This window comes from Ahaetulla prasina, chromosome 7 (assembly GCF_028640845.1).
Source record: "Ahaetulla prasina isolate Xishuangbanna chromosome 7, ASM2864084v1, whole genome shotgun sequence".
In the NCBI taxonomy this organism is placed as follows: domain Eukaryota; kingdom Metazoa; phylum Chordata; class Lepidosauria; order Squamata; family Colubridae; genus Ahaetulla; species Ahaetulla prasina.
Genome location: NC_080545.1, coordinates 62,011,663 through 62,039,309, shown reverse-complemented (window position 1 = coordinate 62,039,309; position 27,647 = coordinate 62,011,663). Strand labels below are relative to the sequence as shown.

Sequence of the window (27,647 nt, the reverse complement as noted above, 5' to 3'; positions counted from 1 at the left end):
GGGACTGCTTCCTGCCTTGCTGGGTCTCACACTCTCCTCCCCACTCCTTTCTGAAGATTGCCTTCAGGAAGAACTAGCCAAGCTACCACAGAGCCTTTTTATATAGAGGCTGTGTGGAGTGTGGCACTGTTGCAAAAGTGGGTTTCATTTTGGAAATGACCACAATTCTCACAATCTGAGAACTGTGTTCGCTCTCAAAATGGTGCCTGCTTCTGGGATGGCATTACAAGCTTTTCGGTATGGAGGTCTCAGGGTGGATTCCACCTTCTTCCACCTTTCGAAAGTGATCTCCCAGACTCCATATAGAAAGTTGAAGACTACCTATAAAAGACATGTTATTTTGCCAACATTCCATATAAATGTATTTGACAACATACACAGGAAAGGGAAGATGAAAACTTCTTTCAGTTGCCTACCATGAACTCTTTGGTGTGTATATATCAGTGGTGGGTTGTTACCGGTTCGCCCCAGATTGGGCGCACTGGTAGTGGCGGTGGGTGGGCGGAGCCACCCCTGGATGCTTCTGCGCATGTGCGTGCACGTGTGCCCACAAGCGAACCGGTAATGATGGGATGTAAAACCCATTACTGGTATGTATGTTTGTATGCATCAATTCCATATCCATGCTAAGTGTAATTTCCCACCATATAGCACAAAATCATGCCATTTAGAGGCATATTACAAATAGCCTCCCTTGAAGAAATTTAAAAAGTATTATAATATTTATTTATTTATTTATTTATTATTTAAATTTATATACCGCCCTATCTCCCAAAGGACTCAGGGCGGTTCACAGGCATATAAAACATCAATATACAAAATTAAAATAATCTTTAAAAAACTTATTCCAATGCCCTATTATTAAAAATAGAAATATAAATATTAAAATCAATTTAAAACCCCTGTAAAATTTAAAATCTAAGCCAGTCCTGCACAGATGAATAAATGTGTCTTGAGCTCATGACGGAAGGTTCGAAGGTCCGGAAGTTGGCGGAGTCCTGGGGAGTTCGTTCCAGAGGCGGGAGCCCCACAGAGAAGGCCCTTCCTGGGCGTCGCCAGGCAACACTGCCTAGCTGACGGCACCCTGAGGAGTCCCTCCTGTGAGAGCGCACGGGTCGGTGAGAGGTATCTGGTCGCAGTAGGCGGTCCCGTAGATAACCCGGCCCTATGCCATGGGCGCTTTAAAGGTGGTCACCAAAACCTTGAAGCGCACCGGAAGGCCACAGGTAGCCAGTGCAGCCTGCGCAGGATGGGTGTTATCACGGGAGCCACGAGGGCTCCATCTATCACCAGCGCAGCCGCATTCTGGACTAACTGCAGCCTCCGGATGCCCTTCAAGGAAGCCCCATGTAGAGGCGTTGCAGTAATCCAGGCGAGGCGTCACGAGGCGTGGTGACCGTGCATAGGGCCTCCCGGTCCAGAAAGGCGCAACTGGCGCACCAGGCGAACCTGGTAGAACGCTCTCCTGGAGGCGGCCGTCAAATGATCTTCTAGAGACAGCCGTTCATCCAGGAGGGCGCCTAAGTTGCGCACCCTCTCCATCGGGGCCAATGACTCGCCACCGATGGTCAGCCGGTTAGCTGACTGTACCGGGATGCCGCATCCACAGCCACTCTGTCTTGGAGGATTGAGCTTGAGCCTGTTTCTCCCCATCCAGACCCGTCGGCCTCCAGACACCGGGACAGCACTTGATAACCGTTGGGGTGGTCCGGTGTGAAAAGTACAGCTGGGTGTCATCCGCATACAGCTGGTACCTCACGCCGAAGCCACTGATGATCTCACCCAGCGGCTTCATGTAGATGTTGAACAGAAGGGGCGAGAGAATCGACCCCTGCGGCACCCCACAAGTGAGGCGCCTCGGGGCCGACCTCTGCCCCCCTGTCAACACCGACTGCGGCCGGGCGGAGAGATAGGAGGAGAACCACCGATAAACGGTGCCTCCCACTCCCAATCCCTCCAACCGGCGCAGCAGGATACCATGGTCGATGGTATCGAAAGCCGCTGAGAGGTCTAATAGGACCAGGGCAGAGGAACAACCCCTATCCCTGGCCCTCCAGAGATCATCCACCAACGCGACCAAAGCCGTCTCCGTGCTGTAACCGGGTCGGAAACCGGACTGGAACAGGTCTAGATAGACAGTTTCATCCAGGTGCAAGGGAAACTGATATGCCACCATACTCTCTACAACCTTCGCGAGCGGGTTGGAGACGACGATAATTACCTAAAACAGCGGGTCAGGAAGGCTTCTTGAGGAGGGGCCTCACCACCGCCTCTTTCAAGGCGGCCGGAAAGACACCCTCCACCAAAGAAGCGCTCGTAATCGCCTGGAGCCAGCCTCGTGTCACCTCCTGCGTGGCCAGCACCAACCAGGAGGGGCACGGGTCCAGTAAACATGTGGTGGCATTCAGCCTCCCCAACAACCTGTCCATGTCCTCGGGAGCGACAGGGTCAAACTCATCCCATACAATGTCACCAAGACCACCCTCAGCCGTCTCACCCGTATCACCCCAATCTTGGTCCAAACCATCCCGAAGCTGAACGATTTTATCGTATAGATAACCGTTAAACTCCTCAGCACGTCCCTGCAACGGGTCATCCCGCTCCCCCTGGTGTAGGAGGGAGCGGGTCACCCGAAACAGGGCGGCTGGGCGGTTATCTGCCGATGCAATGAGGAGGCGTAGGTCGCCTCGCTTCCCTCATTGCCACTAGGTAAGCCCTAGTATAGGACTTCACTAGTGTCCGATCAGCTTCTGAACGGCTAGACCTCCAGGAACTCTCTAGGCGTCTTCTCCGGCGCTTCATCCCTCTCAGCTCCTCGGAGAACCAAGGAGCTGGTTGGGACCTGCGCCGGGTCAGAGGCCGCAAAGGCACGACCGGTCTAAGGCCCCGCGCGGCCCGTTCCCAGGCGCAACAAGTTCCTCAGCGAGCCGTGAGCCAGACCCTCAGGAAATGGCCCAAGCTCCGTCCGGAACCCCTCCGGGTCCATCAGGCGCCTGGGACGGAACCAACGTGTCGGCTCCGTCTCCCTGCGGTGGTGAATGGCGGTCAGAAAGTCCAGACGAAGAAGAGAGTGATCTGACCATGACAAAGGTTCAATGACTATTTCCTTTAAGTCCAGATCTCTCAACCACTGACCAGAGACAAAAATCAGGTCCAGAGTGCCACCCCCAATGTAATAGAAGTACATTTTAGTATTTTTCTAATTTAAATATTCTGATGTAATGTTCTTTTTATTTTATTTATTACAACAAATCTTATAATGATAATAGATTTGAAAATTACTTTGAATTTTTATATTTCAGATGAAACAGACAGGCAGTGATGGCTACAACCCCACCTCTGTAGCAGAATGGCTAGATTCTCTAGAACTGGGAGATTATATCAAGCCCTTTTTGATAAATGGCTATACATCAATGGACCTTGTAAAGAAAATATGGGATATTGAATTAATTAACGTAAGTTGATCCATTTTTTAAAACATCTCAATTGTAATTCTAATGGAGGAAAAATGTTTTACTTTTTCAACATAATGTGGCTAATGACTTATCTCTGTTCAGAAAATGCTGAGGCTCAGCGATTCAGGACTATTTCTTCTACTTAAGCAGATATACTAGGCTATTCCTGCTAGTCCATCTCTCCAATGTCACATCCTTTTTTCCCATTCAGTCATGTCCAATTCTTGAAGACTACCTGAACAAGTCCCTGCACTTTTCTTAGCAAGATTTTTCAGAAGTGATTTGCCATTGCCTCCTTCCTAGGGCTGAGAGAAACTGACTGGCTCAAGTTCACACAACTGGCTTAATTTTAGCTGCACACAAATATATTCACACTTAGCTCTGTTGCACACTTGTCACCTAAAAAACTTTCTTGTTGCCATTTTACAACAGTATAAGAAAACAAAAAATACAATTATAAAAGTATTTTCTTTTCATGATTGCTTTTAATAAGCAATTATTACCATATATCAATTGTCTCACATCTTTGTAAAATATTTGATTTCATATTACATAAGCATACATATAAGGTATATATAATGAAACTATTTTGTATGCCCAATGATTTTACTCACAGATAAGAGCTGGTATCTCAAATAATATTCAGTTGAAAATTTAAATGTGGATTCCAAGACTAATTTCGGAGATACAATAGCACCATTGTGTTGATATCAAATAAAACAAAAACAAACTTACTGGGACTATCTGCTTTTTAATTAGAACAGTTCTGTTTTTAGTGGTACAGATTGTGCTGGCCTTGTTTGAAAGTATTAAAGTATTATTTTGTGTCTCTCTTTCGAAATTTTAGGGAAATCTTATTAAGATTAACAGTTTATGGCTAGAAAAATGTTTTTTTCCTGAAACAAATGACTATTCAATTTTTGGGGACAATGTATTTAAATGAAAGGATTCCAGAAGAATGCATTTTGCCCTTTTCTTTGGACTGGAGAATGTCTTTTATGAAAAATACTACTTTTGATATATTGAGAATCAATGTAATTGATCTAATCTAAGAGGAAAAAGTAATCTTCTTGTACTACTCGCTACTACTCTCCTAATTATCCCAAATGATATTTTCAGGTTAAGAACCAAAAATTAATTATTTTCAATTACTGTACTTCAGATATGCCTTCAGGTATGGGGAAATTATCACACAAACTATGAATAATTTATGATAAGTCATGTTATTACTTAATGATTTATTACAGGGTTAGTTTATAGAATGTTCCTCATATGAGCCATCCAATCAACCTTGATTCCTGGAATCTGCCGGGACTACTTTTCTTGGCAAGATTTTTGGGAGTGGTTTGCTAGTGCCTTCTTCTTTCTGAGTATAAGAGGGGGTGTCTGGTCACCCAGCTAGCTTTGCTGCCTAAAGCAGGACTAAACCTTAGAATATCCTGATCACTATTCTAATGGTTTGTAACCATTATATCAAACTGGTTCTCAGATGGTGGTGCTTGAGTAACATAGTTACACTTCAAAATTTTACAATCTACAACTTTCTACTTTTGTTTTTAAGTGAATATTCTAACATATAACCATATTTAATCTATCTATCACATTTTCCCATTTTCTTTCGTATTTCACCTATACTCTTAGGCAGAAATAATATGACATCTAAAGAATTTACAACATTCTACATTCAGGCAATTCAGATTCTCAGGATTTTGGTTGTTGTAAATCCAGAGCTTTGGATTGGGAGCCAGTATAATGTGGTATAATGATTAAAGTTGTTGAAATGGAAATGGGAAAACCCTGGTTCAAGTCCTCCTTCAGTCACAGAACCTCCATGGGTGATTTTGGGCCAGTTATTATCTCTCACCCCAAACTATTTTATTTGGTGGTACAACAGTTGTGAAGAAATAAAAGGAGGAAGGGTACTGCATACACTATCTTAAGCATCTATACAAAAAGTAGAATATATATATCTAACAAAAAATCATAAACAGAGAAAAGGGGCAGTAGGAGACTGCTACCAACATAAGTCATAAGATTCCAAAACCAGAAGATAGTAAGACCCATTATTATATGGGTCTTATGGACTACAAATATGTATATTTGTATACTACTATACAAATAAAATTTTACAATAAAATAAATAAAATAAAATAAATAAAATTATACAAATAAAATTTTACTACAAATAAAAACTACAAACATATGGACTACAAATCTTGATCAAGGCAAAACAATAGATGCAATCTACATAGACTTCTGCAAAGCTTTTGACTCAGTAGTACACGATAAAATTCTCCTAAAACTAAAATCCTATGGCATCTCAGGATCCCTTCACAAATGGATATCTGCTTTTCTGTCTAACAGACAAGTGGTCAAAATTGGCAATGCTCTATCAAATCCTGTTCCTGTCAAGAGTGGCGTTCCTTAAGGCAGCGTCCTTGGAACAACACTCTTCATACTATACATTAATGATCTTTGTGACCATATCTCAAGTAATTGTGTTCTCTTTGCTGACGATGTCAAACTATTTAACACCACTGATAATACAGCTACCCTTCAAAAAGACCTTGATCATCTAACCGCTTGGTCTAAAACTTGGCAACTCCAAATCTCAACCAGCAAATGCTCAGTCTTACATATAGGAAAAAAGAACCCAAACACTAAGTACATACTAGATGGACATTACCTTACAGATGACCCCCATCCCGTTAAAGACCTTGGAGTTTTCATATCAAATGATCTAAGTACCAAAGCCCACTGCAACTACATAGCAAAAAAAGCTCTAAGAGTTGTAAACCTAATCTTGCGTAGCTTCTTTTCCAAAAACACCACACTACTAACCAGAGCATATAAAACATTTGCTAGAGTTAGACCAATTCTAGAAAACAGCTCGCCTGTTTGGAACCCTCACCACATCTCTGACATCAATACAATTGAACGTGTCCAGAAATATTTTACAAGAAGAGTTCTACATTCCTCTGAAAACAACAGAATACCTTATCCCACCAGACTTGAAATCATACCTTATCCCACCAGACTTGAAATCCTAGGCTTAGAAAACTTGGAACTCCGTCGCCTTCGACAAGACCTAAGTTTAACTCACAGAATCATCTATTGTAATATCCTTCCTGTTAAAGACTACTTAAGCTTCAATTGCAATAATACTAGAGCAACCAATAGATTTAAACTTAATGTCAACCGCTTTAATCTAGATTGCAGAAAATATGATTTCTGTAATAGAATCATCAGTGCTTGGAATACTTTACTTGACTCTGTGGTCTCTTTCCATAATCCTAAAAGCTTTAACCAAAAACTGTCTACTATTGACCTCACCCCATTCCTAAGAGGACCATAAGGGGCGTGCATAAGCGCACAAACGTGCCTACCGTTCCTGTCCCATTGTTTTTCTTTTCTTCTTCCTATATACATATATGCTTATACCTCCTTATATTTACACATATATGTGTTTATATATTATATAATCTTTTTGTATGATACCTACATATATTGTTAGGACAAAATAAATAAATAAATAAAATATGCATGAATTAGACCATTGATCCCTCAAATGCCTAGAAGAAAATTAAACTAGATTCTAGGAATAATAGTTAAGGGCATTTGTCTGTAATTCTTAAACATAAATACTGTATTGCCGTAGGGTATCTAGAAGAATTAAGTTCTAACAGAGTCTAAGCCAAAAGACATCCATCCTCAGCATTTCAAATTGTGCACTACTGATGGGGGAACTGTGCTACACATTTGCATTAGGCCTAACTTGTGGTAATATGCATCTGTATGCAAACAACATGAGACTATTGAAGCTGGGTCTAAAAAACAATAACAAAATATTTGCTTTTTTGTTTTACTTCACCATTTATTAAAAATACATTTGTCTGTGCTTGTCCATTAATTTAAAAAAATTAAAACTTCTCCCAATACTTGTGTTCTGAATTATTATTTTTTTATTTAGTTAGTTAATTTATTTTTATTTTGGATTTATTTAACTGAAGATTTGTAGAAAGAACAATTGACTTGCATTTAAAAGTGCTAACATCTTTAAAGTTCACTAAAGAAAGTGATTTTTTTTCTATCAGCATATTTAGAAATCTTATTTTTCCTAACTAGAATGAAATCCAAACCTAACTGTTCGTTTAAACATGCTCCCATTCAAGCATTTTAAATCTAAAGAGATAATTATAGGTGAAATTAATCTATCCACTAGACCTTGATCTTTATACAGAATATTCAGTCTGTTTGTTATATTTTAAAGACATTTTTATGTGAACTTGATTCTTTTTTCTTGATTAGACAGAACCTCACATAAGTATATGCTTTATAGATTTTTATATTATATCAGAGGTGGGTTTCAGCAGGTTCTCACCAGTTCTGGAAAACCGGTAGCGGAAATTTTGAGCAGTTAGGAGAACCGGTAGTAAAAATTCTGACTGGCCCCACCCCCGTCTATTCTTTGCCTCCTGAGTCCCAGCTGATCAGGAGAAAATGGGGATTTTGCAGTATCCTTCCCCTGCCACGCCCACCAAGCCACACTCACAGAACTGGTAGTAAAAAAATTTGAAACCCACCACTGTATTATATAGCTAAAACTTGTGTTGCATTATAATAAATTTATTTAAAGAAAATTATTGTAGAGGTAATTAAAAAGAGCAATCCCCAAAGGCTAGTTTTGCTCTGCTTCTTCAATATATCATAAGCTAATACCAACAGAATGCTGTACTGAATGGTATATCATTTCCTCTAAATTTGTGTTAATCTACAAAGACTGAAAAAGCAGATAAAATTCCCATTTTGTCCATATTGTCTTTGTTTTCTTCCTGGAAAAAGAACTTCTTGAAAATTCAGCACATTTGGAGATTTGCATTTAAGGCTATTCTTAGGATAAAGTAATGTGGATAAAGTGGTTAAATGCTATGAAAGAAACAGGGTATACCATCTTTTCAATGTACGTTAGAAGCAGCTACTTTGAAATTCTGGTACACTAACTTGGAAATAAGCTTGACTAGAGCCTTCCAAATAAATAAACATAAGAAATAAAATAGTTTAAAATATTTAGTGTAATTCCCTGACATTTTTATTGATACAAAGAATGTAAAGAAAACTAGCTATCCCAATTCCAAATGACACAGCTTCAGAGTATAGGAATAAATTAAATGAAACCAGATATTTGGTGATCTACTGTATGCTATTAAGGATATCAGTTAGATGTAGAACAATACAAAACATCCATTTGCGGGATCTTTCCATAATAAAAATAAAATAAAAGGACTGACATTGTTTTATAGACATTAACATTCTGGATTATGACATTGTATCATGAGATTGCATCAGTTGAAATTCACATTGCCCAGTGTCATGGCTTTTTCTAAGCCACATTGCCCAGTGGCTTAGTCTGGTCTGGAGCTAACAGCTCTCTCCATACAGCTGGATCATATCTGAGAAGGGGGATTTGTGGGGAACAAAAACCCTATTGTTCTGTGTGCATTTGTATTGTATTGGATGGAGGCCATTAGATTTTTTAAAAATTTATTGTTGCTCTCTGTAGCTCTCTGACCAGCTCTGTTTTATTCTGTTCTATTATTTGTAGAATTTTCTGTGATTTGGTAGCATTGGTGGTATAGCTTTATCTGTTTTTATTTTTACTATTTATATTTTGTTGTCTGCTAGTCCAATTCTAGTCATTCAGTAGTCATTCTAGTTACTGAAATTATATGTTGCCGTTGTTGATTTGTTCAATGGAGCAGTTGCATTAGATATATTCTTTTCTAATCAGCAGAATTATAGAACAAACAAAAAAAGATTATTGAACAGATTAGTCTGTTGACCCATATAGTTGACTTGTGTATGTGATAGATTCCCCCATTTCACAAATAAATACACTGCAATAGGAACACATTTAAAAGAATAATCTAAATAAAATGAAAACTAAGGGAGTTTAATATCATCTCTTATCTATTACCAGGAGTTACAAACAATTCACTGTATCTTTTGATCCCTCTTCTGTTTCCTTTGTTTTTCTTCTGAAATGTATTATACAGTATATTTTTAAAGACTGAAGAATAACAGGTGAGTTTACAGGTATGCAACCTTTCTCTTTCCTGGAAAAATGTAACACTGAAAAATTATGCTAGGTTATTGATTGGCAGCAATATTAAGCTCTAGCAATCAAAATGGAGTATTTCAGATGCCTTACATTTTCTGCTTGAATAACAATATCCTCATTCTAGCATACGGTTCCTGTTTCCCAGTTTGTCTCCAAATACAGTATCTTTTTAAGAAATATCCTAATGGAATATGTCATTGTTCCACAAATGAATTAATCCGATATACAGTACTGCCTAATGCATTTTCATACGTTTTGCTATTTGGATACCCTGAAGGATGTCACTCATTTAGGAAAGGGCTAAAAAAATTAGGTAGAATATAGAATTTCTACTGCTTCTGAAGAAGCTAAAACAGCCTCCCTCTATAGCACACAATCCATCATACAACAAACTGATAAAATAAATAGTCTCTAAATGTTTTGTTGCCCTAGGCAACTACTTGTACTGCCTACAGCACATCTGAACATCTTTGAATATCTTTTTAACTCTTTCGTAGTAACATACTATGTAGTTCTATCAAAGACAGCCGTGTGCCCTCATATTGTAGATAACCATCCATATATCTGAATTATTGACTCTTAATCTGAGGCAAATTTCTTACCATGATTTTTTCAAAAATCCACATTAATAAACATTGGAATCATAACAGGTTGTGATTTTAAAAAGATATTTAAAAGATATGGTCGGCATGATATAAAAAAGATGTTGAGACTCTAGAAAGAATGCAGAGAAGAGTAACAAATATGATTAGGGGACTGGAGGCTAAAACATATGAAGAATGGTTGCATGAACTGACTATGTCTAGCTTAATGAAAAGAAAGACTAGGGAAGACATGATAGCAGTGTTCCAATACCTCAGGGGCTGCCACAAAGAAGAGGGAGTCAAGCTATTCTCCAAAGCACCTGAGGGCAGGACAAGAAGCAATGGATGGAAACTAATCAAGGAGAGAAGCAACCTAATAAGGAGATATTTCTTGACAGTTAGAACAATTAATCAGTGGAACAACTTGCCTCCAGAAGTTGTGAATGCTCCAACACTGGGAGTTTTTAAGAAGATGTTGGATAACCATTTGTCTTAAGTGGTGTAGGGTTTCTTGCCTAAGCAGGGAGTTGGACTATAAGACCTCCAAGGTCCCTTCCAACTCTGTTATTCTATTCTATTCTATTCTATTCTATTCTACTCTAAGCCCAGATATCAGAACCTAAAACAAAATTTGTTTATCTCTGCAACTTAGGAGGACCAATTCCTGTCTAGGCATCAGACAAACAGAAGTAGTTGGAGCAGTTAGAATAGAATAGAATAGAATAGAATAGAATAGAATAGAATAGAACAGAATAGAATAGAATAGAATAGAATAGAATAGAATTTTTTATTGGCCAAGTGTGATTGGACACACAAGGAATTTGTCTTGGTGCATATGCTCTCAGTGTACATAAAAGAAAAGATACGTTCATCAAGGTACAACATTTACAACACAATTGATGGTCAATATATCAATATAAATCATAAGCATTGCCAGCAACAAAGTTACAGTCATACAGTCATAAGTGGAAAGATATTGGTGATGGGAACTATGAGAAGATTAATAGTAGTGCAGATTTAGTAAATAGTTTGACAGTGTTGAGGGAATTATTTGTTTAGCCGAGTGATGGCCTTCGGGAAAAAACTGTTTTTTATAAAGGACATTTTTTCTTTTCCTCGTTATTCTGTTTTTTATTATAAAATTTCTCTTCTCACCCCCACGGGTAGTATGTGACTTTCTCAATTTCGGGACGAAAGAGTTCTGTGCAGGATCTTAGCTGTTCTTAGGGCTGCATTCTTCTGTACAGAGAGCTCTGATGTTCCTGAGATCTGCTGGAGCAACTCTCCAAGCTCTGGTGTCACAGCCTCATTGGGATCATTTTGGCTTATTCTTTGCACATAGTCTCAAGTCCCGCTTTCAGGCCCTGGTACTTTTCTAGTTTCTCATACTCCTTCTTCTTGATTTTGCTGTAACTTGGCATTATTACATCTACCACCACTGCTGACTTCTGATCCTTATCTACTACCACAACATCTGGTTTATTGGCCAGCACATGCCTGTCTGTCTGGATCTGGAAATCCTGCAGGATCTCAGCCCAGTCTATACACATACACTGGGCTATATATAAAACATTATTTATGCATATTGCTTGATACAAACCAGAACAGTAGGTGTCTGTCCTGGTGTCTGCCTATCTCAGAAGCCAGCTAGAAAGTCAGAAAAGAACAATTCTTTTCTTTAAGGAACATATCTATGTAATAGAGTTTAGAGAATTGTTGTTGTTGTTGTTGTTGTTGTTGTTGTTGTTGTTATTATTATTATTATTATTATTATTATTATTATTCTGATTTGTTGAACAGTCAGCTGGATTTGGCATTTTTATCCACACATTGAATCCTTCCCAAGGGCCTGAGATAGGGATATGTTGTTGTTTGTTTGTTAAAGGTTTTTTTAAAGGTAGATGTAAGCTATTCCAAGTAAAGCTGCCTTTTGTAATTGATGCTGGTGATTTTGTCAATGCCAGTGGTGTTCAAGTAGTGCTTATTTTTATTATTTCACAGTGCTCATCTAACTAATTTTTATCTCTCTCACCCACTTTGCCATGATACTTATACATTTTCAGAGGCTTGAATAAAACAACTCCACCTTTCCTCCTCTCTTAATTTTTCTAACGGCCTTATTTCCTTTAATATTCTCTGGAAGACTCACCTACTATCCATTGTAGATTGAATGCAATTAAGCCCTGTTCAGAAATCATTAAAACAGAGGTCTCATCATGTGAACAATTTCGATAAGCACTCCCACTACTAGTGTCACTCAAATAATATCTGTAGGAGGAAAGCTGTTAGATACACTCTATGTGTACAGAGTGATGTGCAAAGTCATGTAGGATGCATGAAAAAAATCATATCATTTGAGTGAAAGGAGAGATTTCTCAGAAGTGTTCACTATAAATTTTTACAAAATGAACTTATAACTGTTGAAATAATGTGGAGCAGATTAAGATATGTACTTTATATTTATTTATTTAAAAAATTTAAATGCCACTTTCCATCAAATATTTTGAAGTGATACACATATTTAATTTGCAACTCTGAAAAGAAATCTTGTTACTTAAATGAGAGTATAAAGGTTCTCAAAACTTCAGTGAAAATGTTACCTTCAGTTTGGCTGTTTTTTTCCTCTCTCTCAGGATAGCTAGTTTAATTTTTTAAATATTTATTTGTCTCCTCAAAATAGCTTAATTGACATTTATATTTTGGAAATCTCCAGAGACAAAGTTCATTTTAAATAACAGATGTGTTGAAATATTTGTAAATATAAGTTCAAATAATTTAAATTATTATTCATTGACAATGAGGTGCATTCTTGGTATTTGTTCATATGAATAAAACCAAATTAAAGCAACATAAATTATAATTTATCGCTAATGTTATTGAGGAAAAAAATCATCATATTGACTATGATTTTCTAGCTATTATTATGGATAGGTTACATGATGATTTAAATAGACAGATATGCACCTTTAAAACAATATCCACAGTTGTTTTTTCCTTCACTGCAGCCTACTCCTTGCCACTCACAGAGGGGTAAGCTGGTGATTCTGTGCCATTTATAACCATCAACTTCACACACAGGAAGAATCTAGAATTTAATATCCAATTTTCTCTTTTGTGCCCTGTGATTGCAAAACGATATGGATGACATGGTAAGAAAAAAGAAGGGATTTTCTGGGTGAACCTGGAAATGTGCATATGCATCATTACATGTATGATCGTTTAATGAGCTGCTAATATTCTCTATACTCCCGGATATAATTTAGAAACAAAGTTTCCATTCACCAATGTCAGGCATTAAAAATGTAGCAAATGCACGTTTGATGCTAATGAAACATGAATGAAAAATAATTTGGGATTAATTATTTTAGTTTTATTTAGTGTTTATTAAGTGAAATAAATATGCAATAAATGTTCTGTTTTGTGGAGATCCTTAAGATTTTAGCATTTTTACTATGGATTTAGGTTATCCTGTTTCAGCTTTTAATCTGTTACATAAGTCATTTAAAACTTTTCTCTCCATGCAAAACAGAAGCAGAATATTATCTGAAATCTTGATGTGGAAGTTATATTTTTTTGTCAGAAAGAATCAAAATAGATGAGCAACTTGCAGATGGGAAAGATGGAGGAAAATTTTTTTAAGTCAATCTCCTTGCATTCTATGGATAATACAAGCCTTGAATGTAGTACAGAAACAACCAGGTTATCAATAAGGAAATCTAAAATTAGATAAGCCAGGATGAAGCTGAGATGAAAAATTATACTAGAATTAGATAATAGAAAAAAGGAATTAATAACCAAAGCTTCAAAGTAGAAAAAATAAGCCATGATTTGTTGACTAATCTAAGTTCAGTAATTCAAACAAACCAGGATAAATATATTCTGGTATAATGTAAAACATACACTTTAAAACAGTGTAAAACAATTATTAATATTATCAACCTATTGTAGATAGGAATCCTGAAACAACTTGCCAGGAACAAAGATTGAGTCCCACTTTATAACAGCAATGAGCACTGGACCAGAAAGGTATTAATTATATTTGTAATATTTTCAACTAGCTGGATACCAGTGCTCCACTGCAAAACTATGTGATCAGACTTGATAAATAGACACTTACAGTTTGAAAATTAATGAGTAGTTATTATCGGCTTCTCCACTCCCCTTCTCTCCCTCAGGCTGGCCCCATTGATCCTCTCCTGTCCCTTTCTCTCCCTCAGGCTTGGCCCACAGAGGTCTCTCCTATCTTATCCCTTTCTCTCCCTCAGGCTTGCTCCACAGAAGCCTCTCCTATCCTATCCCCTTCTGTCCCTCAGGCTTGCCCCACAGAGGCCTCTCCTCTCTTCTCCCCTTCTGTCCCTCAGGGTCGCCCCATTGATCCTCTCCTATCCCCTTCTGTACCTCAGGCTTGCCCTACAGAGGCTTCTCCTATCTTATCTTCTTCTCTCCCTAAGTCTAGCTCCTTAGTATCAGAGCGTTCAGGTGGGGAAGTGGAGTAGAATGTCTAAACTCCCAGCTTGCAGGCTAAATGAATCACGTACTGGCCATACCCATGCCCAAATGGCAGTTGGAACAGAGTTCTTTTCAGGTGGGGAGGGGTGTAGAACATCTAACTCCTAAGCATCAGAGCGTGTTAATAATAATATAAGAAATTCTAATGATCTGATGGTCATTTCAAAAAATTCTTTCTTAGCGAGCACCTAGAAGCCAAGAGGAATATACATGCCAAATTTCAAGTTTGTAGGCTTTACAGTTCTGGAGATTTTGTGATAATGCATGAGTGGTATTTCACATTTATATATATATAGATTTAATTATTTTTATTATTCTCTTCAAAAGAACTGGGTTGCAAAAATCAGGAAAAAATGTAAAACATAAAAAAGTTTGAATGTTAAAATGATTCAAAAAAGTGTAGGAAATGAGAGACAAATTGCTTGATGAAATGGCTATTGTCATCTGAATATATTATTCCAATATATGATATATGATTTTATACCGCCCTGAGTCCTTCGGGAGATAGGGCGGTATAAAAATTCGAATAAATAAAATAAATAAATAAATAAATAAATATTCCATTTAACATTTAACATAGCTGAGGATAGTTAGTACAAAAAGATTTATCTTAAGGGGAAATAATAGGGAGTTTACAGTTATATCTGGCACCAGAATGATATTGGTGGCGTTGACCAGTGATATGAATGTACTATATATTTTATTGGAGAAAGTGGATTTTTATAGCTAGTTAATTAATTGGACTTTATGTTTTCTTAAAGATATCTGTTTATTCTTTAGGATTTCTAATGCTTCTCTTACACATTTTTAGTCAGTCTTAACTTCTTTTTGGTTGAATGTAATATATATTAAACATAGTAAGTGTATGTTATCTGTTTTATACTCTGTACAAAAGATTAAAGGCTTTTCGTCTGAACTCTAATTTCATTAATTTCCACATATCATTGATTTTTACAAACTGGTACAAAGTTAATGTAATAAAACAAATTTCCACTAGATGGATCTGGAGTACTTTAAACAGGTATTCAATTATATTTAAAATGGTGTCATGTAATAGAGGTATTTTACCATTGCATATCTTTGTGTGAGTATAGATTATCTAAATTTTCTCTAAACATTTCTTCAGGTGTTTAATTTGCCAGTAATATTTTAAGAAATGAGTATATTTAATAATAATGATCTTTGTCTGAAATCTGAAATGTTTGTTAAGCAAGGTGTATGTATTTGCACTTATATCACTGGATGTTACTATTTTAATTGGTAAGAAATTCTTTGTATATCAGAAATACAAAATTATATGAAATAATATTATTTGGAAAGTTATTCCTTGAAATAGTTATAATTTCCAAAAATCCAAATTCTCTCTTGCTCTTTCTTCATTCTCTTGCAAATTTAAGTCTTGCAAATTTAAATTGTTGTTTTTGCAGATGTGTTGGGTAATTGCATTATTCATTTGATATAAACAATGCACAAAGTGTTCATGCAAGTTAGGAAATGTTTTTGGAACACTAATGCCCAAAACATGAATTGATCATGTGTTTATGTTTTTTTTAGAATAAAAATGTGCTAACTGGATATTTTCATGGGGGGAAAATCAATATGTCATTGTGTTTCAGATTTAGCAAAACCTAATTTGCTAACACCTACCTAATTTGTGTTAATCTCACATCTGACACTTTGCTTAAGAAACTGAATATATCAATACTACTTGTTTATATAGGGAAAGGTTGCTAGGAATAAGTTATGGAGGATTATAGAAGAAACAGATTATCTGAATCCCTTTCAGCTAGAATTCAGGCCCAGACATGGAACAGAAACAAAATTAATCACTGTAGTACTGTAGAGGTTTACATTGGACCCTAGATGAAATGTTTGCTTTCTTCTGAGTCCATCGGTAATCAGTACTAATTATAATATCCTTCTGGAATAGGTATTTTCAGTTGATAGTCTGTTGATAGGGTCACAGAGGGCATCTATATCTTGGAAGTCCTTCTGGACATATAATTCATGACTTCTGCTTAAGCAGTAGGGGAAGGACATAGCCATCTTCAGGTGCTCCTCTTTGAAACAGGATTTTTGGATGACAGCAATGCATGACGTATTAAACAAACAATTGGATTATTGTAATATTTTTTACATGGAGCTATACTTACTTTCAAACTCAATGTTAAACCTTTAAACCCATATATGGCATGGCACCAGGATATATCAGGGACTGCCAAGTATAATTCTGAACATTTGTTAAGAAACTTGCTAGAAATCTCATTACCACTGAAGTTAAGGAAGCTTGCATTAGGACGTATGTCATAAATTGCCCTCAAGATGTTTTTGGCCCCTACGCTTTTCTTGTTCATGAAGTCTAAGGGGCTTCAGATCCTAAGGTAATAGTAGATATACAGTTATTATTATGATTATGATGATGATAATTTATCATTATGGTTATTTTAAAATACTTTGAGGTACAATTTTAATTTATTCTTTTTTGTAGTCTGCTTCATATTAGTATGATTTAGATGGCACATAAAGGCTATAAGACAAATATATACATTTCTTGTTATATTTTTAAAATAAATCTCACTTGGGAATATGTATTTTAAGCTTTGGCATCAGTCATTGAACCATCTATTGCTTCTGCACTTATTAAAACAAAAAGTGACAATCCAGTTCTCTATTCCTTCTAGTTCACTGCATTGAGCAACTGAAGGGTGATAATTAAACCAAAAATATGTATAAAAATCAATTCTGGATGAATTAAAATGCTGGGGAAAAGATATTAGGGCAAAGAAATGAAAATATGGAATGAAGTGAACCATATGACATGAAGATGATTAAAATGTTAAAAATAAAGTGATTAAAACATAATTAATGAGTCAGATAATATTCTACTGATTAATATTTGAGAATGGAATATAAGAAACCTTAATTCTGTCAGGCAATATTGAAGCAAAATATAAATCCATAAATATTGCTATAATGGAGCTTTAACGATTTTTAGTTGATTTCTAGGTAGGATGACAATTTCTCTAATTTAACATTATTCAATCAATAGCACAAAAATATCCTTCAAAGTTGAAAATTAAAAAAAAATACATTTTCAAAAAGAGAAATTAAGAAATAATACCATAATGGAGATAATAGGCTATTATATGAAAAGTTCAGGCAAAGAAAATAATTTCTTTCAATAAATAAAGCCATTAAACTTTACAGGCAGAAAAACATTAGAAAGAAACAGAATGTTGCAGTAAATAACAAAAAATTACCCAGCTTGGAAAATCCAAAAATGACTTGCCTGTGCTGAATTTAGGGAGAAGGTGATACTCCTAATTATAACATGCGAAAGTAAAAACTGATTGAACACAGTATCTTCTATTTTTCTAGTAACATTCCCAAATATCCTTATATATTACTAGTTGAATTTAGAAAAACCTTTTTATTCCTAGTTAACATTAACTAGGAATAAAATTAGCGCACTATTGATGCATTTCCATGCCTAAAACTTGGTCTTTGTTTCTACTCCTCAACTACTCACCATGTTCTATAAATTTTCTTATAAAAACTTGAGGCATAAATATGTTTAATCCAAATATATTTTTGTTACAGAAAATGAATAGTCATATACTTTGTAAACCTGTTTTCCAATCATTAATTGGAACAGAACTAATATTTTTAAGTATCTTTTCAAATTAGAGTCTAGTATAACAGTGTATCAATAAACCAATATCTTTATTATTAATGTAAATGATAAATTATATGAAATTGTTAATAGCCCTAAGAAAAAAGGAAATAGCTGATTCATGTAACACAGTTACACAGTAAACCAGGATTGGGCCCCTCTTAGTCTGAGATTCAGATTAGCCCAGCTGCTATTTTGTGCCCCCAGATATTCCTCAAACCATGCAACTAAAATTTGGCAGCAAAACTGCTGATTTTCAGCGATGCATTTTTTTTACATAAATAAAAAAATTAAATTTTTTGTAAAACTAAATGCATTCAATTCTGTCCTTATTTTTAAGGCTCAAAATTAATAGGGGGTTCCACCGGGGTGAAATGTAAAATTTGTTACTACTGGTTCTTTGGGCATGGCTTGGTTGTGGGGGGGGAGGGTAATGTGACTGGGTGGGCCAACTTTTTTTTTTTACTTTTAAAAGCATTTTTTTCTACAACCTCTTCGGCCGAAGAAAAAATGCTTTTAAAAGTAAAAAAAACAACCTCTGATGATCGCACGGCTTAGCTGGGCATGGAGGGGGGACAGATTTTTGCTACCTGTTCTCCGAACCACCTGCCGCCATCACTACCGGATCGGGCGATCGGGTCCAAACTGGGAGCATTTCATCTCTGGGTTCCATTTACCTTTGCTACGGGTTCGGAACTGTGAGCGCGCATATGTGCACGCGCTTGCTTCACTCATGTGCAGCGCAGAGCGTCCATGATGATATCCAGGTGGGTGGGTGAAGCCTCCTGCTGCCACCATTACTGGTTCTCCCGAACCAGGGTGAACCAGTAGAAACCCACCACTGCTCAAAATATTCTAGCCATGCTCATCTGTACCATCAGAGAGATTCCCCCTGCATCTCATAGTGGAGGTTTTTTTCAGTGCATTATCTTTCAAGGAATTAACTAATTTTCTGTAAAGAGGAAGACCACGATCTAAGAATGTTTGTCTGGAAAAAAATGTCCTAGTGCTGCACATGAATTAAATGTTTAAATTAAACAAACAAACAAAAAATCAGCTTCTAGCAAGCATCCTCTCGTTTGAATAGGGGAATTAATCATAGCTTCTTAAAGCCAGGTTTGTTTTATTCATGATCACAGCACCTCTATGTGTCCAGGCTAATGCACAACACTGAGCAACTCTAATACAAGCTTTCCTTTAGCAATGATACTTTGAAAACATTTTCTGTAATAAAGGTAACTGTTAAACGCAACTAAATTAAAACTGTGCCCATGGCAATTGCTTTGACTTTTTTTGATAAGGCTGCAGAAAGAAAAGAGATTGTTCCCTTTGTACTCCTTTCCCGACAACAGGCAGGTTGCATCCTTTCATCACATCTTGTCCTGTTATTATTACAGGTTTTGTTCTAAGCCACTTTCAATTCCCACCTGTGCCATTCTGCTGACACAGTTGTTAACATCAAGCTGTAGTTGTCAGTAAACCACAATTCTCCCTCTACACTCTCCTGGTAGCTATCTAAATAGACAAAAATAAAAATGGAATGCCTTTGGCCCCAAGGATTCTCATGAAGACATCCCTTTTGGAAGTTGCCTCCTTTTTTATCCCTTTGTAGGGAGCCCATAAACAGGAAGCTGTTCTCCACCAGTAGAAAATAGGCAGCATGCTATGAAATAGAATCACTTCTGTTCTGCTATCCTGGACCAAAAGGTATCTTCCTTCTAATCATCTCACCTCACAGAAATGTGGGACTATGAGCAGCTTCCCACTACAGAATCTGATGGGTTGGGCCAATTCTGGTTTGAGCAGGTGGTCCTATAAGTATCCGGGTGTCAAACCATGAAGGGCTTTGCATATAACTATCAGCACTTTAAATTGTACCAAATTACAAATATGCAAGCAGTGCAGGCCTGCAGAATCAGGGTCAGGTGCTCCCAATGTCTAGAGCTGGGAAATTGTACCAAAATAGAAAGACTGTTACATTTTGGGCCAGTTGCAGGTTTGGAGTAGTCTTTAAGGACAGTCCCATATAAAGTACATTGCAGTAGTCCAACTCTATCTAGAGCAGGGTTGTCAAAATCCAGACCCGCAGCCCAGATGCATCATGCACTTGCCATGCCAACACCCGGTTTAGCAAAAGGGGAGGAAGTCCTGATATGTCACGTGATGCCGTCGTGACATTTGACACCCCTGATCACAATAAGAAACGCAGTAACCTTTGGTCAATGCCCCTTGAGCCACAGCCCCCACTTAGTATTCAAGTAAGAGTTGTGAGTTCAGTAGAACCTCCAAATTCTGGACATGTCTAGAACTTCCCAAAATGCCAAGTGCCCAAACTGGAGCGTGCGCTACAGCCCTGGAAACTCGAAAACCTGGTCTTCTGGTTTCCGCCACTCGCATGCGCACTGGACAGCTGGTCTTTGGGTTTCTGGGGCTCCAGTACACATGAAGATCAGCTGCGCACCAGAAACCAGAAAAGAAAGGAGAAGAAAACACAGAGAGGGTTCTGTGTGCCACCTCTGGCATGCATGCCATAGGTTCGCCATCACCGGTCTAGAAGCTATTGAAAAACATGTTTCAGTAGAATATTTTGATCATCTTGAATGGAGGATCATTAAAAACAGAAATAGCTTGCTATTATCCATCTTTTCTTGTGATTGGTCCCAGTTACCATGATTTCTTTGCCTTTTTTTAAAAAAAATCCGGCAAAACTGTGAAACCTTGCTCAGCAGAAATGTGGATCTTTCACAAGAAAAAAAAATTGTCTACATAGTTGATGAAGGCAGCTGCATTTAGATGAAAATTTGCTGTAGGATATTCCTACTTTGCGAATCATGTTTGGGGATTTCCCAGTTGCTGTAGGAATTTTGCAGATCTTAATGACACAACATAATATCAGAGGCAGTAGACCAACTTTCTAATATATTTGCACACAAGAATTTGTTTATTGTGGTCTCCTGAGATTATTATGAACTAGTTTCGATGAAGGAATTGTAAATATGCTTCAATATTATTTTAAAAATCCTTGTAACAAATTTCTGTAAATTATATATGACTCACTTGCTTCCCGGAGCTTGCCTCCCGGAGTTGTGGGTGCTCCATTGCTGAAGATTTAAAAAAAAAAATAGACAACCATTGTCTGGGATGGTATAAGGCAATGATAGCTCACCTTTTTGCCATTGCATGCCAGGATGTGGGGGGTGGGGAAAGATTCGCACATGCACATGCACGCAACCCCCCTCCCCCCTGCTCCTGGCATGCGATGGCCCGGTAGGCCATTTTTCTTTCTCACCTGGCTCCAGGTCCTCTCTATGCATCTGGGGAGGGCAAAAACAGCCTTCCCCACCTACTCGGAGGCCCTCCGTAGGCCCAAAACCGCCCGTTTCCCAACTTCTGGTTGGACAGGAAGTGATGTTTTTTGCTGTCCTCAGCCTCCAAAGCCGCTCTATATATTTGAAAGTTGGTCTACTGCCTCTGATATTATGTTGTGTCATTAAGATCTGCAAAATTCCTATAGCAACTGGGAAATCCCCAAACATGATTCGCAAAGTAGGAATATAAGGTCTTCTGCCTTGGGCAGGGATTGGACTAGAAGACCTCCAAGGTCCCTTCCACACCTATTCTTCTCTTCTCTTCTCTTCTCTTCTCTTCTCTTCTCTTCTCTTCTCTTCTCTTCTCTTCTCTTCCCTTCCCTTCCCTTCCCTTCCCTTCCCTTCCCTTCTCTTCGCAATAATCTTCAAGCGATATCAACATCAGCTACATTACTGGAATGATCACTGTTTTTCATCTTTTTAGTCATTTCATTTATTGATATTTACTAAATTTATGTAGCACTATAATTTCCAAGGACTTCTGACAGGTAAAACACAATAGAAAAAAATGAAAGAATAGGTAATAAAATACCAATGATGATATTTTCATCCAGTTACTTCCAAACAGTTTTCTGTTTTTCACTAAGTTCCAAAGGGCTACATTGAAAGGAGCAAATCTAGTTCCTAGTTGGCTGTTCCAGATGCCATTACCGAGGAAAAAACCTCTCTTTGTTATGCTTATATTTCGAATGAAATATCTGCAATGCTAGTTTAAATCAAATTATCAGGGAAGTGATGATTCTTAGGAAATTTATATTTAAATATATTTTAAATTGGAATAAAGTTATAATATGACACAAATAACATAATAACAGAGTTGGAAGGGACCTTGGAGGTCTTCTAATCCAGCTCCCTGCCCAGGCAGGAAACCCTAAACCATTTCAGACAAATGGCTATCCAACATCTTCTTAAAAACTCCCAGTGTTGGAGCATTCACAACTTCTGGAGGCAAGTTGTTCCACTGATTAATTGTTCTAACTGTCAAGAAATATCTCCTTAGTTCTAGATTGCTTCTCTCCTTGATTAGTTTCCACCCATTGCTTCTTGTTCTACCCTCAGGTGCTTTGGAGAATAGTTTGACTCCCTCTTCTTTGTGGCAACCCCTGAGATATTGGAACATTGCTATCATATCTCCCCTAGTCCTTCTTTTCATTAAACTAGACATACCGAGTTCCTGTAACCGTTCTTCATATGTTTTAGCCTCCAGTCCCCTAATCATCTTTGATGCTCTTCTCTGCATTCTTTCTAGAGTCTCAACATCTTTTTTACATCGTGGCGACTAAAATTAAATGCAATATTCCAAGTGTGGCCTTACCAAGGCATTATAAAGTGGTATTAACACTTCACGTGATCTTGATTCTATCCCTCTGTTTATGCAGCCCAGAACTGTGTTGGCTTTTTTGGCAGCTGCTGCACGCTACTGGCTCATATCTAAATGGTTGTCCACTAGGACTCCAAAATCCCTCTCACAGTTATTACTATTGAGCAAGGTACCACATATATGGTACCTGTGCATTTTGTTTTTTTTTGCCTAAATGTAGAACCTTACTTTTTTCACTGTTGAATTTCATTTTGTTAGTTAGCGCCCAATGGTCAAGTCTGTCAAGATCCTTCTGTATCTTGAGCCTATCTTCTGGAGTGTTGGCTATTCCTGCCAGCTTGGTGTCATTTTCAAATTTGATGAGTCCCCATCTATCCCCTCGTCCAAGTCATTGATGAAGATGTTGAAGAGTACTGGGCCTAAAACAGAGTCCTGGGGTACTCCACTGCATGCTTCCCTCCATGTGGATGTAATCTAGCTGTATGTTTTACTGTAGCGTTCAGTCTGATATTTGAGACTGACAGATTCATATACTCTATTTGCATATAGACTTCTGTATCTATGTGCATGTAAATTCAAATAACTAGCTCAAAATCAAATGTTTTGGTTTTATTTGGCAGGTATATCTTGCACTAAATGAGATGTAGCATATCTAATTATTGCATTGTGACTTCTCTCTACATTTATTAAAACAAAACAAAGCAATAGCATTTATATTCTGCTTACTTTTTTGAAAAAATAGTTCACAATATTCTTTTTTTTACAAGTGACTAACAAATTTATGTAACACCTAAGATTCAAAAGATGATATTAAATGTTGATTAAATAATTGCTTTATTTGAGAAATTCATAGCTTACTGTCCATGACATTCAACTACTGAATATCAAACATCATACTGTCCAAAGCAGATTGTCCTGCTGGCAACCATGCAAATACTCCTGGTGTAGTTATTTATGGTGGCTTCTTCCAACTGGAAATTTGGTCCAGTGACCAAGAATAAGAAGATCTAGTGGAATAGGAGAAAAAAAATGGTGCAAATTATTTCCTTCCCTTCTTCCAGTGGAACTGCATTTCTCATTACATGTTATATATATATATATATATATATATATATATTAAAAAAAATGTATTTAAGAAAGTTATGGTCAGATCGCAAATAAGGTAGCAGATGTATTCTTTAATATTTTTCAGTGGAAAGCCTTGAAATTTTTTGAGCTTTCAGTGTAATATTAAAAAACACAATGCTTGAGGGAAGTATGCCAACTTCACAAGAAATAAAAATAATAGGTTAGACAGTATAGACAGATTGGCATAAAAGAACAAATATGAGCTGCACATTAAATTAGGTGAACCTTAATTTGTTCTGACAACTTGTTTTGTCCTTTGGCAGCCAATAGCTCCTAACCTGCCCAGTATATTTGATCAGTTTTCTATTATATCTAAATTGGTGTTTATACAGTCGGTTCTGTTTTGTATGAGCATGTCATTATAGTTTATTTTGATTTGCTTTCCCCTCTTTTACAGGGTACACTTTTCTTGAGATTAGGGCTACATTTGGATTTTGGGCAGGATTATAGGCTATAGTCCAGACATCAACAGAAAAAGCACTAAAAAGTGCTTCCTTTTCTTGAACCATTTTACATTAAATTATATTGGTGAAATGTAAGTCATCTTTAGTAATATTTTATTTATTAGCTCTTTAGAAAAAAGAGAAGGTATTAGTAATATCCACAGCATCACCTCCACACAAACAAACATAGTTTACTAGGCTGTGAGAATATCTGATAGATGCAGCAGGACAATATTATTTCATGACTAAATTGTGGAAGAGACAGAGAATTAGAAAATTAGATCTATCCGGTCTAGTCTTAGGGACAAGATTATTTTTGCATGATGAAATAATTGTCCTTGCCTCACAAAGATGTATTATATCTTATTATTATTTATACTATATTTATCTTGTTTTCTTTAAATGACTACATTTACATTTAAAAAGAGTTCTAATTATTGTACAGAGTAATACAGTATTCACATTTGAATACCTTCCCTCAGATAGTAATACAATCAGCGTTGTCTTATTCATATTTAAGAAACATTACATCAGTGTATTTTTAAAGGAAAACTGATAACAAAATATAATTTTTTGGGGGTGGGCGCCTTTTATGATAATTTTCTAGAATAAACTTAGACTACTAATATTTAATGTTAAAAAGGGGCAAACAGGTTTTAAACAATAGAGGAAAGCTAAGAGAAGGACACTGTGCCTGAATTTAACATACAGTAGCAGTAGGGAAGAGCACATAAAAGTAATTTGTCAAGTAATATACATACATTATTTCATATTTAATATATACATACATTCTGAATATGCATTGAATACCAAATTTGACAAGTTTCAAAGCAGTTGAGTACCAAGGGTACAGTGTTACAGTGATACCCTTAGTATTCAACTACTGTGAAACTTAAATTTGGTACTCAACAGATTTTGATGAGAAAATTTTATCCCCGTACTTGTTTGTTTGGTACTTGATGTACAAGTTAGAACTTGATGGTGTCAGTTTCCTCATGACTTATTACCAGGGGTGAAATGTAAAATTTGTTACTACCGGTTCTGTGGGTGTGGCTTGGGGGAGGGTAATGTGATTGGGTGGGCGGGCCAACTTTTTTTTTTTTTACTTTTAAAAGCATTTTTTCCAAAGAGGTTGTAAAAAAATGCTTTTAAAACTTAAAAAAAAATCCTCTGATGATCGCGCAGCTCAGCTAGGCATGGGTGGGGGGGGCAGGGATTTTTGCTACTGGTTCTCTGAACCACCCGCCACCATTGCTACCAGATCGACGATCCGGTCTGAACCGGGAGCATTTCAGCCCTGCTTATTACCCTTTCCATCCAAAATAAAGGGTCACGTGTTAGTCATGTGGTAATTCTTACCCTGTGCACATCTCCTTGTGATCTTAGCTTCTGTGGTCATTTTGTGTAATTTTGTGCTTTCTTTTTCTTATCAAGTGGTTTTTATTTTATTTAATTTAAGTATTTATTAATTTTTAGTTTTTTTCTGATGTAAAGTAAAAATATTCAACCTGTCCTTTTACATATTGCCTTAAAATGTGCATTGTCTTTGGTTAGGAAACACATTAAATTTATTTACATTATTCCTTATGGGAAAAATTTGTTTGGAACCCATTGTTTTTTGAACTCGCTGTGCCTCAAGGAACCAGTTAACAAGGTACTACTGTATATTAGAAATACCCAGTGGTGGGATTCAAGTAATTTAACAACTGATTCTCTGCCCTAATGATTTCTTCCAACAACCAGTTTGCCAGACTGCTCAGAAAGCTAACAACCAGTTCTCCCGAAGTGGTGCGAACTGGCTGAATCCCGCCACTGGAAATACCAAGTATAAACCTCAACTCTGCACATGAAAAAGCATGAAAAAGCACTATAAGCAACAATAATGATCAATAGATTAAGACATCTGTTATATGTTGATAGTTAACCTATAACTCAGAAGACAGATACAGAAGGGAGAACCTGAAGAAGTTTATGGAGTTATGTATGCCTAAAAATATGAATACAGAAGACTTTGTCTTTTCCTCCCGTAATACTTTCCATGCTATTAGAACTCGAGGTCACCCCATGAAGCTGAATATTAAAGATTCAAAGACGATAAAAGCAAGTATTATCTCTATACCACATGTAGTTAATATGTGGAATTTGCAACCACATTATGGTTAATACCATAATTTGAATGGGCTTAAAAGGATCTCAGTCTCATTCACATGGGAAAATGCTGTAAATAGTTATTATTTATGAAAGATTTTTATATATTGTCAGCAGTTATTTAACTTAATATGACCCTAATTATCCATTTCTGAGGATCATGAACATTTCTATTGTGCTTCTTTGTTGTTTTCCTTTTTTTTTATTTTATTACTAATTTATGGTCAAAGATCAAAAAAGAAAATGCATTACAGAACAAAAAGCAAATGATAAAAGAATGGTAACATAAAACTATTAAAATAACCATGCAGTACCCACAAGGGTAATGTACTCCAGTGTTACTCATTCTAGCTGCCCTCCTGAGATTCTTTATGTTTCTTTCACTGATCTGAAAATGGTCTTTGAGTCAATCTCCTGTGGGCATTTATGGTAGAAATTAACTGTTATTTCCATCAATCAGTGTTTATTGTAGCTTATCGTCGAAAGATAGTTAAGTTCAAATTAAATACAATGCCAATGGCATACTTGTATCCTCTATTCTTGGATAGAAGGATATTAAGCAATGCTGTATTTTCCCCCTCCCCCCTTTTATTTAACGTTTATGTCAATAGCTCACTCAAGTTCTAAGCAAGAACTTCATCTCCCTTCTCCCTTAAACAACAGTATAATTTCGTTGCTTCTTTTTGCAAATGACATTGTTGTCTTCTTTTTATCAGAAGTAGGCCTTTCTTGTAAACTATGGGCTTTAGGTGCTGCTTGTGTAGGATCACTCCCATAAACAGCTACAGAAGTTGGCCATTATGCTAGAAGTTGGCCATTATGCACTGATCAAACCAGTGGTGGGTTGCTACCGGTTTGCCCTGGATTGGGCGAACCAGTAGCAGTGGTGGCGGAAGGCAC

The 27,647-nt window shown here is 36.9% G+C and overlaps 1 protein-coding gene across 14 annotated transcripts in view; it reads left to right on the top strand.

The window, feature by feature from the left end:
• ANKS1B (ankyrin repeat and sterile alpha motif domain containing 1B) overlaps positions 1-27,647 on the top strand; it is a 247,797-nt gene that overhangs the window by 112,650 nt on the left and 107,500 nt on the right. For all 14 annotated transcript variants that reach the window (XM_058190589.1, XM_058190596.1, XM_058190595.1 and 11 more), the window contains one exon: positions 3,303-3,455. In XM_058190589.1, the coding sequence (XP_058046572.1) occupies positions 3,303-3,455 (153 nt within the window). The remainder of the gene's footprint in view (positions 1-3,302; positions 3,456-27,647) is intronic.